We start from the raw sequence: 13,085 nt of genomic DNA, 5'->3' as shown, positions 1-13,085 counted from the left end.
AAATATTTACATGAAATATATATATATATATATATATATATATATATATATTGAACAGTGGCGGAGCCACCATATCTTTAGGGGGGTCATCCGAACCCCCTTCGGTGGAAAATTATATTATTTTTACATGATTAAAATAACTTTTTAGGTATATATAGTAGATGGCGAACCCCATTCGGCTACTTCGTGTGTCTATTTCTTCAGATTTTGAACCCCTTATCGAAAATTCTGGTTCGGCCATTGATATTGATGACACATAGGATATTATGAATCATGTGATTGTGATTTTTTCGTTTTATTACAGTACTGATATTTGAGAGATATAAGAAACGATGGGTAAGTTGTTACGTAGAAATGACTCAATTGGTTAATGCAAATGAACAAATTCTATCACACAAACATGTTGACAATTAGGCGATCACGAAAAATATCAAAATTTATAACCAGATAATGTATCACGAATCGTGTAATAATGAATGTGTCGTTTAATGATATTAGGGTGATATTTGTCAGGTGGAAAAAAAACTTCACACAAAAAATATATCGTTAGATAAGCTATTATGAGTCACTCGGTAATGTATATGTCGTTAATTGAGTGCGGGTGATATTTGATAAATGGGAGAAAATATTGACTAAAAAAAAAAATCACCTGATAAGTTACCATGAGTCAAATAATCATAAATGTGTCATTTAACAAGGGTAGGGTTGAGTTAATTAGGATATGTGTCATTTAATTAGATTATGATGGCTAATTAAAAGCTTAATTATCCTTAGATTTAATTTTTATGTCATATTTTAAAATAAACTAGTCCGCGCTTCGCGCGGTTATAATAAATGATAAGATATTAATAATTTTAGTAAATAATAGATGAAAGATATATTTATAATATCATTGTAACGATCTTAATCGTTTAAACTCTTACAATGTCTTTATTTATAGGACTACAATATGAAATATCAAATAATATGATATAATTATTAATTATTATTGAAGTTATAACAATAAAAAGTTGTTAAAGTAATGAAAATAAAAATTATGAAGATTAATTTCTATGTATCGAATAGTGTATATAATATTTTAACTCTTTTTTTTTGCTTTTTTAGAATAAAATTTGAATAGTTTCATAATTTTATCCTTGTAAAAAATATTTTAAAAAGAAAAAAAATAATGTAAAGAAAAGGTCTAAAAAATCTCTAACTTTATACTTTTTTATTCGTTTATTTTCCTTAGAAAAAGATATGATTATATTTCACTTATGATTCACACGTGATATATTTTGTAAGCAATATATTGTTAATCATAATTTGTAAGTAATTTTCTTATTAAAAAGCATATTTTTTTTTGAAGTTGCGAGCTTTCACCATTTACATATTTCAGATAACAAAGTTAATATTCTTATGCATGTGAGATATCAAAAAATATAATGAAATTTCTCTGAAATAGTTAAATACTTACATGTTTACTAACATGCTATCTTCATGTTATCAATGTATACTACAAAATAATCACTATTTAAATATTTCAGATAATAAATTTAAATAATATTCTTAAGTGAAATTAAAGAGTAAGATATAATTTTGGACAATAGCATAAAACAATGTCAAAATTTTGGAATCACTTTATGAAGAGAAATTTTTTATATGTGTGGAGGAGTTTCATCTACATGGTAAATTTATCCTTTTATGTATCACTTACATAAATTCCATAGTGTAAAGAGTAAATTACATTTTATCCCTACTCTTTTTTCTAATTGCAATAATCTCTTAAAATTTGTACCTTCCGGATACATAAGTCATCTTCCGGATACATTAATTTACCATCCGAATACATTAATTCTGAGACAAGAGGTACTAGTCTGTTGCGCTAAAACAGGAAATAAATTTGAAAATCTAATTAAATCCCATAAATTACGCTTACGTTTCTTCTTACTATCAATTAGACAGATGTTAATCCTAACAAAATGAAGAAATTAAAAATTCAAATCCCTCCCCCCTGTTCGTTGAAAAGACCTTTACAAAGTGATGAAGAAATACAAAGTTTTGATGTGTGCAATTGTGTGTGTTGAAGGTGGAAAAATGGACGCACATGCTCTTAACATGGTTGAATCGAAAATTGATGATTCTTGTTACATACAATGAATAAATTATATAGTTGATACAAACAATTCAGATGTGAAGTTGAAGCAATTATACCCGATAAAGCAATTCTAATGGCTGAAATGGCAAAATACAAAATAGATCATAGCTTCAATTTTTGAGTTGAAATATCTGATAACAAAAGGTATGTGATCAGAATTATTGTGTTGTAATACTTTTTTTTTTAACTTTTTGTCAACGTGTTTGTTATATATTGGTCATGATACATTACTAATTACAACTTGATAATTACTAGTTTGCCGCAAATATGTTGGATTTTTAGATCTGTCTATCAATGTGGTTATAATAAAGTATCATGTACATGTTAATTCGTTCTTCTTATTTTCTGTAATGTATCATTATAGAGGCATGGGTAATTAAGACACACATTTTTTTGTGTGTTTTGAATGTGTTTGTTAATAAATTAGTCATGATACATTGCTAGTTACAACTTGATACAATATTAGTTTGCCACATATGTGTTGGATTTTTAGATCTGTGTATCAACGCGTGGTTATTATAAAGTATCAGGTACATGTTAATTCGTTCTTTTTTTTTTTTGTAATGTATCATTATAGAGGCATGGGTAATTAAGACACAAAAGTATAAAATGTATCAGTTAGTTGATGTGTATCTGACACATATAATTTGTTGTCGACAATAATATGTAAGACACTAAGTGCATTTACGGTCCATTAAGAATAAATGATAATAATGTAGCTTGAACTTTTTTTTTGGAATGATACATGAAACTATGCTTCATTTTAATGTATTTGGTATAATTAAAATTATATAAAAGTGTGTTTTTTCGAAGACTGTTGTTGAAGATTGAAGGCATCTGTTAGGAGAAATTTAGATATTTTCAAAGTGAGGTACTTCAATATTGAACATAATGGATTCAATGCCAGATAAGAACGATTGGTTAGTTTCAAAATTCGTTTTGAAAGAAATTGTCTAGCCACCAAGATACAAAAGGATGTCTAGACGACCAAGAAAAAGAAGAAAGAAAAATTCAGAATGAAAAGCTAACCACAAACACAAACTGTTGTGGGCATTGTAGATAAGGTCAAAATCGAAGAACTTGTACTTTATTTTTCGAAAGATGGTTGACGAAGTTTTTATTTAGAATACCGTGATGTTTCAGATTAATAATTTTCAAATTGTAACATTTCAATTTATAGAGTTTTCATTGTTACAAATATATACATTACAAAGTATTATTAGTTTATTAATTTCTCATACAATAAATTGAAATGTTACAATTTGAAAATTTTGTCTATATTTCTTATTGTTAATATTTGTTCACATTGTCAAGTTATATAAAAGTTTGAGAAGTTGGTACAAGATATTATCTAAAATGATAGATGCTAAACTGGTTGAAATCAAATTGAAATTAAAATGTGAGCATAATTCTAGATAATACATAATTGTAACTACGTAGTATCTTTCGCTTTAGTCGATACTTAATGATAAAAAAAATTGTAACTGATTCTCAATACCAAATGATGTTGTATATAGTATATTTGAATTTGATACAAAATGTAACATCATATATTCATAATATGATATTTAAGTATCACGTGTTCAACTTTTTTAGACTATGGTACACTGTTCTTCAATTTACACCCATCATATAATTTGAACTTTACTCTTTGATACATTGACATAAATATACTAATACTCAATACCAAATGATGTTGTATACAATCTGCCATTTATTTGAGTCTGATACAAAATGTAAGATCATTTATTCATTAAATGTTATTTAAGAATCACATGTTTAACTAATTTATATTTTGAAACATTGTTATGCAGGTTACATTCCATCATATAATTTGATACTTAACACCTTTGATACACTAATCATAATATATCAACAAAATATATCAAAATTAAGATTTAATGTGTAAAAGCGAGAGATTTAAAACAAGATACATAACAATATGATACTTAGATCTTTAACAATAATGTATCAAATTTAAAGAAACTAACAACAGGGGAAGAAATAGATACTAAATGAACTGATATATTTGAATATCTTATATAAATGTATAAGTTGAATTTATTGATACAAAAGTATATCATCAATAAATACATTTGATTACATTGATACAAAAAGTACAATAGTGAAACGATACCCCTAAATATACTGATACAAATATCTAAAAATGAAGAAATACACAAAAATTTCACCAAAAACTCAAAAAATACATCCAGATCTAAAAACAACCATAAAAAAATACATAAACAAGTTGAAACACTCACCCACCCATCGTGTTAGGCATAAAAAATACATACACAAATTGAAACACCCACCCATAAACATAGTCTATTAAGAACTCATTTGATCTCACAAAAAATTACACACCCATCGTTTGGATATTGTGGTACAACGAAGATGATGGAGCATGCAGAGGTTGAAAATAATAATGGGTGAAGAGGAACCATGACAAGATTAACTCAAAAAAATACAAATAAAAAAAGAAGTTAATTAATTGTGAGAAATTCTGAATCATCTTGGAGATTCACATTAAGAATCGAAATCAATTTGATTTTTTTTTACGTTTTGAAAGGAAAAGAGAAAGAAGTGTGAAGGTATCAGACAAAATCTATGAAAAATAAAAAGACGCAGAACAACAAATTGAAGAAGATGAGACTACCTATTTTCAGATTTGAAATTGGTTGACTAGAGAGAAACTTTTTGAAATTCAAATTAGGAGAATGAGATAATTGATTTGATTGTGTGACTGAAAATAGGGAGAGATTGAAGGAGTGAATTTAGGAGTGTGGAACGTTTGTTTGGAGTGAAGAGGAATAATGTATCTGGATGGTTTGGATTTTGGGTGAAAAGTAGGGATTTTTGTATTAATCTGAAATGGTAGGGAAAAATTGAGAATTATGATAAGTAATGGTGTGTAATTAAGTAATTTATCCTTTTATTATTGATCAAGAATATGATATCATTGTTAACAACTTGTTCCTTGCAGGCTGCAACAATTATTGATCAATCTGCAGTCATTGCACCAGATTTAGCTAGGTGACCAAAAACTTTACAAGCAATGATCAAGATTTTAGGATCACACTTTGTTTCAAAGCAATGAGCGTGTAATTGAAGAATTTTGCCACTTTTGATGCATTTTCGCTGATGATGACATCTATTAGCTCGTCAATAGCCCTCAACGCTCCTAGATTTTTAGAAACTTCATTACTATCAAGAAATGTGGTAATGCGTTCATATAGATGATCCATAAAACGAGCAAAATCTTCTCCACTAAGATCACAAGCTTCTTCATCTACAAGCCGCCTCAAAGTCAATGCAGCCCCATCCTACCAGAGAGAATAAAATAAGATTTCTAGTAATTGAAACTTTTGAAGAGGGAACTTGGAAAACTGGAAAGAGGCAGAGGGAGAGAGCATCCAGTAGAATTCAAACTCAAACAACAACATTTGGCCAAAACAGAATGTTATATGATTAAGACAGAAACCTATGTCAAAAGACTGCTCTGCTAACCCTTAAATAGAAAATAAAACAGGAAAAGTGATTGAAAACACAAACAAAACTTGGTATTCACATAATTATTCAAACTATAAAGTTCACTAACATGATTGATATAAATTTAAAACCAGGACCTATCCATCTCTCTTGATTGATGGAGGGGAAAGTAAATAAGCATAATTAACAAGAGGCATATAAGAGGAATCTTGTATACAAAACAATGAACAGTCCCTTATATATGTCATGATATCAAACTCGATTATAACAAAAACATAAAGGAACCCACACTAGTAATAAAAGTTGTGCAAGATAAAACTAGTCGTCCTCCGATCCACCTCACTTTCCTTCTAAGGCTATACAAAAGAAAGACTTTAGGAGTATATTTGTTTGTCTTTTCCACACAAATCCAAATAAAAATAAATGTGCCCAAAAGTAAAGTGCAGCATTCTGCTTTCTTTCTATTTCAATCTCTTTTGACTTCCTGTAAAATTGAGGAAGGAAAATCAAGAAAAGAACTGACGAGGAATGTTTCAGACAACTGTATCCAAGACTTCCTGTTAAATTGAGGAAGGAAAATCAAGAAAAAGAATCTTTATAAAAAGAAATCAAGAAAAGAACTTAGGATGAATTGTTTCAAATAACTCTATCCAAGACTTCCTGTTAAAATTGAGGAAAGGAAATCAAGAAAAAGAACTCTTTATAAAAAATAAATAAATTCAAGAGAAGAACTCAAGATGTACCAAGAACTAAAATCTTGAACAGTCTTATATCCTAACAAAATGAAAAATCATGTATGACTCCTATTCCTCACCAATTCAACAAATGACTAAAGAACAACATAAAGATTCCCTGAACTGTTCCAACTCCACAATTTCCAATAATTTATTTTCTTGAAAGAGAAGAAATCAAAGAACCTTAGGATTGCCTCTGGTGCATAAGTGGACAAGAACTCTATTGATAGCATTGATATTTTCGGCACCGATGGTTACAACAACAACATCATAATAAGTAAATTCAGTGCTGATTTTCTGACAGTTGCACTCTTTTCCTCCGACCTCCCATCCGCTACTTCTGCAACCTCACATATTACACGTGGCAAATGAAACTGAATGCTCTTCACATAATTTAGCCCAAACCTGAAACACTCGACTCCTTGCATAGGCTGACACATCCCTACAAAGAAGATTTCCAACATGGCCTGCGTGGTTCATAGACGAATCGATTTAGAACTCACTTCAACTTCACTATCATCAAAAGCCTTCACGACCAACTTACCCAACATCCTAACAAGAACATTTCTCATCTAATAAGATTCAACTCCAAAATGTGGGATTAATAAGCCAATATTAGTTGAGACCAACTTAGGCTATCTATCAGCAAACTCTACAAGAAAGCGCCCAACCTTTTCGGCCCCTACTATATCCATCACATAATCTTTCGGGGGCTGTCCTTCCTATCTCTCTGATAAGAGAAGAATCGATGCTACCATCAGCATACTTCTTTTCAACCCAAAGCAACTATATTAGCCATATGGGAAACTGCAAAATCATATTTTTGAACCAGATGCAAAATTGAAGCACATGATTGTGCACCATAGTGGTATTTGGTAATTGGTAGCACATGTCCCGATTATGCGAGTCAAGGCGCCTTTTGTCTCTGAATATTTTAAGATTACCGCATTCTCGAACACCGAAAAAACATTCCTACAACAAACCACATCATCAGATTAAGTTAGTATTTTGATCCACTAAAAGATAATCAGCTCAACGAAAAGGAAAGAACCTTACTTAACCATGAAGGACAAGTAATTTTCATCAGGGTCTGATGATCCTGGAGCAACGAGAGGTTGATCTCTAAAGAATTTGCAACTGAGTTCGGTATCCTTGCCATTTGTGACTCCCAATTCCACGCAATAACAGTTACTTCTTTCAACTAGTCGACGCTGCTTTCCACTTGCGCGATTGATTCTACAAGGACTAAACTGCGTAGAAGACATCGCGAAAAAAGAATTTGCTATGAGTTTGCAGCAACACAGCGCAACATCCTTCTGTGTAGCTCCATCCTAATCTTCTAAATATACAACAACAGACTCCCTTGCGTTTCTCAAGAAAATCATGCCCCTGTAACCCCAAATCCACTATCAAACTAAACTGTCAAGAAGGGAAATAAAGTGCACAAAAATATAGATGACAAACCTTGAAATTAAAATGAGCAAGAGTTTGCAAAGTAAGTTGAACTAGCGCAGAACCACTCAGTTCTGGTACTTGGGGGGTAATTGTAGCAAGATGCCTTCGACTCAAAGCAGCTGATTGTCTTGACATTGGATATGAGATCTTAAAAGGATTGCTGAGATACATTTCAAGTAGCTGATTCTGAATGGTCGGCAACAAAGGTGGAATGCTGAGATAGAAAATACACATGTTACATAGAGTAACACCACACAAAAGAACCAGTTCATGAAAGTTTTGCTCAAACTCAGAGAACCTTTCAGATAGTAACTCCAACGAATCTACCAGTGTTACGGAAAACCCAACAAAAAACATAGGATCCAAGAGACCACGAACATGAGGCTCCATGGTTGATCCCATTGCTTTAGCAATATTTCCAACAGATGCTAGAGCCTCAAGTGAGGGTCTGCCTATACGGGAGCAATCTCAGAGAAACATATTTCACCTGTCAGGGTTATTACTTCATGCATATAAATGTTACAGAAAGAACCTACAACATAGATGTGTAATGTTGCGACACATAAAATACATATGTTACCCTTGAGCAACATCACACAAAAACCAGTTCATGAAAATTTTGCTCCAACTCAGTGAGAACCTTTCAATTATTTATAACTTCTTTATAAATTATGAACACAGAAAATATAATTTCCCAATAAAAGATTTGGAAACAGTACCGCAAGTACATCTGCAGGATCAAGAAGTCTGGAGGAATGAAAGCTTTTCCTTATCAGCGGACCGCTTAAGTTATCCACTTCGTTTATTTAAACCTATGATTCTAGCCGACCTCATTTTTTTGATAACTGAGAAATCCATCTGTGACCCTCCTTTGAACCAATCACAGCTTTCTAAATTCGGTGAATAATGGGCCCGCTCCTTTACCCTTCTCTACTTAAATACCAGGCTTCGCTTAGCATGGTGTGGGGCTTAAACCTGCGACCTAAGCCACAAATCCTCTACCTTCTAGCCGACCTCATTTGTTTCATTAAGATTAAGACTAGAGTGGCATGGCCCATGCTTGTGCACGGGCCCAACATTTTACACTTAAAAGCAATAGATGCACGAAGATATACAACTATAAACAATGTCGATATATTGCAACTGTATTGATGCAGAAGTATTTAATACCTTTCATAGGGAAACATTGTCTTTCTTTTCCATCAACAAAGGCGTATAGGAATTATCCATTATGGTGGTCACTATAAATTTCTTATCAAACAATTCTACCAAGTACAAAGTTAGTTCTATCCACTAAAAGAACAAAAGGTAGTAGATAAATTATCAAGGAAATATTCTTAGTCCAATTTGAAATATAACATATATACCAGTCTAGTACCAGACTTCAAAAAAAGAAGGGAATAATCCAGAGTCCTATCAACAGACCATTCTAATAGTCATCATACAACAACTATCCATATCTTCAAATACATCATGAGCATATCCTAATTCAACAGTGCTGGAGGTGGATCCCCTAGTTTAGCAATCATTCTTCAACAATCCAAAAAGGCAAAAGCTATATCATATAAAGCAAATAGGTCCCTTGGAAAGATATGTATCAATATGTCAAGTAAGGTGTAAATAAAAGAAGTGTATACATTTTATAAGAAGATAACAAAATCTTATGAAACAATGCAGCAAGAAAGAATTGCTGGAAAAGAAACATAAAAGAGATGACCCCATTTAGCAGAAAAGCTTTGTACTTACAATAATATAGAGTATGAAAACATATTGTCTCCAGTCATGTTGTATGTAAGCTAATATGAAGATACAATAAAATGTCAAGCCAAAAAAATGTAGTCCTCAAGTCTAGAGATACCTATATATGATGTAAGCATATTCACAAACCCATTGATAAATTAACTGGGACTAAAGGTCAACTATGCATCTTAATAAAGAAAACAATTGAAAATCATTCTATTTCTTCTCATTACCAACAAAAAGAAAAGGTGCTATAAAAAATAAAGGATCACGAAAAGCTATATGAGGTGTCCTTTTTTGGGATGAATAAGAAGCTCAGAAGGTTTCATGTCTCCACCCCACCCAAAAGAAAACAAAGTAATTAACAGATAACTCAAAAGATGTTACCAGTTATATCACAATTCATATATCCTTATGAAATTCTAGATAATTTAAGTTACTATCTTTGTAAGTCGTTTTGAGCATCTGTGAAGATAAAAGTAACCATCTAACATACTTATGGTCATTCTTATGGCATAGATACCATTAACTTTCTCCGCAGTTTGTACCAAATGAAAATTAATCGTAATAAGGATGTACCCAAAATTTTAGTGAATGACAGGGACTACTCCTCTTAGAAGCCATTCTACCCCCCAAAAAGTTACAAATACTCAATGAATACCAAGATGAAAAACACGTGCTGCTAGAATCTAGATTTTATCAACTTAATGAGTTTGAACTACCTTTAGATCAATATTTAATAACAGACACTAATAGCTAACAAATTCTCAATGAATATTTCATAACAAACACTAACAACTTGCTACCTTTAGATCAATAGTTATTAACAAACACTAACAGCTAATAAATACTCAATGAATATCAAGTCGAAAAACATGTACTGCTAGAATCTAGATTTTATTAACTTGAAGGGTTCGAACTACCAACCTGGGCTAAATTAAGCAGCAAAAATACTAAATAACATCTTTGTTAGTTCCATGTGATGGTTCTCCTTACTGAGTGTAGTTGTACTAGATGATAATCCCAAAAAGTTTTGTTTGCAGTCATCAAAAGTAACAACTAAAAAGTTTCCTTTAACATCCACCAAAAGTAACAAAAATAAGGAAGATACTTCCTACAATCATAGACAATATCGAGAAAGTCAAAATATATGAAAAGAGAATTTAAGTTACATTATATTTCAATCGTCTCAATTTAAAAGTCCGATCCCATCTAAGCTTTGTTGTACGTACCTAAGAAGTCGACCTTTTATAGCCCTTTTACTGGTGTGGATGATTCAATTTTCAATCCAAAGCTTGAATAATCGAGTAGAACATCATATGGTTCCAACGCTATCTCACTTGTGCTTCGAGGCTTGACTTTTTTTATTTTCTCATCATCTGCTCTTTATCTCACAATTTTTTATGAGAAATATATATATATATATATATATATATATATATATATATATCATTTATCTATCTCTTGTCTATCTATCCTTGATTCTCAAGTCCAATTTTTTGGTTCCCCGAAGCCCCGAATAGAATGGATGGTTTTTGCCAACGAAATAAATGCGAAGCTTGTTCTGAATGCTTCTACGATCCGAAAGTTCTCACGAAGAGAATAAGATGTTGCTCCCCTTCCCTCTTTCTTTTCCCACTATTGGTGGAAAAATGACTTCCTTTTCTGTGTAAGACAACTGATAGGGTTATGTTTGTGACATAGGAGTCCCTCCTGTATGACTTTCGTAGTTGAATTTGGAAGCGTCTATCTGACAACATGCTTTGGACATGGTTAACGGGAAGGAGTTGCTTCTGAAACTGGAAATAGGCATTTCTACGACTCAATTAAATATATGGTGCAAATGAAGTTGGTTGGACAGCTTTGCAGTATTAGTAAATTTAAAATATATATAAACTATACTAATACATTTAAATAAAGGATAGCTTTGACGCAAGTTGTGTCAAATATGTTCAGCTGTCATGAAGAGCATTTTTTTTAGCCAAACCTCAAGAAATTAAGGCTCATGTCAACCCACTACCATCAATTAGGTCAATTTGAAAGGTACACTTGCAATCATGGTGAGGAAAGACATACTATTCAACCATCTCTCATCTGCTCTATCAATGTATTTGTTTCGATCATAAGTAATATAAAGTTGATCAAATATCAATAGAAGTAATACTATTAAGTTGATCAAGTACTCACAACATATTAACCACAAGTAATACCAAGTTATATAGTATAGAATCGACATTGTTTAACGTAATGTGAATAAGCCTTCAGTTATATGATAGCGATATATTCTGTTGTAAGGAAATCTATAAGCAAAAAATATAATACGAAGGTACTAATGTTGCCTATCGGTGACATGCTGTGCATTCAAACGCTTTTGTCTTTCGTATGCTTTTTCTGCTAATTACATCCAGAACACTCGAGCACACAAAACTTTTGCAAATTATGTGAAATTCACTTTATGTGCTTCCACATGGATAATTCAATCTGTCCAGGAGAAAAAAAATAGTAATGTGAAATGTATAGAAAAACTCCTCCGCAATGTGAAAGAACTAAAAGGAAAAGGCACAGTAGAAAGATTAGCAACCTAAAAGAGAAAATCACTCTAGCATCAAAAGCAAAGTTTTGCCAAAGAAAATGTATGAATTATTTTTGACCAGCTTTTCCTTCTAACAACTTGTTTACAAGGCAGTGGATAGCGAAAACACCACAATCATAATATGATTATTACCATGATGACCATAATATGATTTGAAGTCATAGCTATAAACACCCTGCCCCATAAGATTTTAGTAGGACTATATTTATATTTGTAAATGCTTCCAGGAGAAATTTATTATATTTGTAAAACTTACAGATGTTTCGCAATGGGAATAACTTGCTGGTGAGTAGGAGTCACTATGAGAGACATAGATAATCTGGAGATGTTGTCCAATGTATAGCTTGAAAGCATGTCTTTGTTTGTTTTTTTTTCCTTATTTAGAAGAAAGAAGAGATAACTTATTTTTACTAATTACACCATATATACATATATAAACTAACATGCAAACTTGAGGGGAGAAGTTTTTATTAACCATAGAACACCTACAATATGAATTTTTTTTATTACAACACTCATGTCAAGGACAGTGATCTTTAAACTTTACAATTTTAGAGCTAAATCATACCTGCAAATTCAAAAATATTTTCTAAGATCAATTCGCGACTATGCAACATAGTCATCCACCATTTCTATCCCTCAAATTAAGAATTCGTATCAACTTTAAAAGAAGTAAGTAGTCAATTTGATTAGACGAATAAAAATGGAATGTAAATTTCACTAACCTTGTTGCGGAGTGCAGAGTCTTTCTTTGGCAAAAGATTACCACTCTGTTAATTGATTTCAAATCCTTTTTTAACCTTTAGATGGTAAACTATAATTACTATTATAAATAATTTAAGTTAAATGTGATATTGGCCTAGCAAAGATAGACATACCTCTATTTGAAGTAATCAATGTGGTGGAAAAAACTTTTCTGCTACATCACATCCAC

The 13,085-nt window shown here is 31.5% G+C and overlaps 1 protein-coding gene and 1 long non-coding RNA gene across 2 annotated transcripts; both read right to left on the bottom strand.

The window, feature by feature from the left end:
• Positions 1 to 7,130: 7,130 nt before the first annotated feature.
• Positions 7,131 to 7,643, bottom strand: LOC125856654 (uncharacterized). The gene is made up of 2 exons (XM_049536243.1): positions 7,420 to 7,643; positions 7,131 to 7,335 (listed from the first exon to the last, which is right to left on the bottom strand). The coding sequence occupies exons 1-2, from the start codon at positions 7,626 to 7,628 to the stop codon at positions 7,179 to 7,181; spliced, it is 366 nt and encodes a 121-aa protein (XP_049392200.1). The 5' UTR covers positions 7,629 to 7,643; the 3' UTR covers positions 7,131 to 7,178.
• Positions 7,644 to 11,125: 3,482 nt separating this feature from the next.
• LOC125856657 (uncharacterized) lies at positions 11,126 to 13,072 on the bottom strand. Its single transcript, XR_007445548.1, has 3 exons — positions 13,030 to 13,072; positions 12,877 to 12,951; positions 11,126 to 11,351 (listed from the first exon to the last, which is right to left on the bottom strand). It is a non-coding gene; the product is annotated as an uncharacterized LOC125856657 (long non-coding RNA).
• Between the last annotated feature and the right edge of the window lie 13 nt (positions 13,073 to 13,085).

Source organism: Solanum stenotomum, chromosome 2, assembly GCF_019186545.1.
Source record: "Solanum stenotomum isolate F172 chromosome 2, ASM1918654v1, whole genome shotgun sequence".
Classification (NCBI taxonomy): Eukaryota; Viridiplantae; Streptophyta; class Magnoliopsida; order Solanales; family Solanaceae; genus Solanum; species Solanum stenotomum.
This window is presented reverse-complemented; position numbering and strand designations above follow the sequence as displayed.

Excerpts from the sequence above, each read along its gene's own strand:
- LOC125856654 (XM_049536243.1), bottom strand. The coding sequence starts at position 7,628 with ATGTCTTCTACGCAGTTTAGTCCTTGTAGAATCAATCGCGCAAGTGGA. Across the intron at positions 7,336-7,419 it reads TACTTGTCCTTCATGGTTAA|GAATGTTTTTTCGGTGTTCG; the intron begins GTAAGGTTCTTT and ends GGTTTGTTGTAG.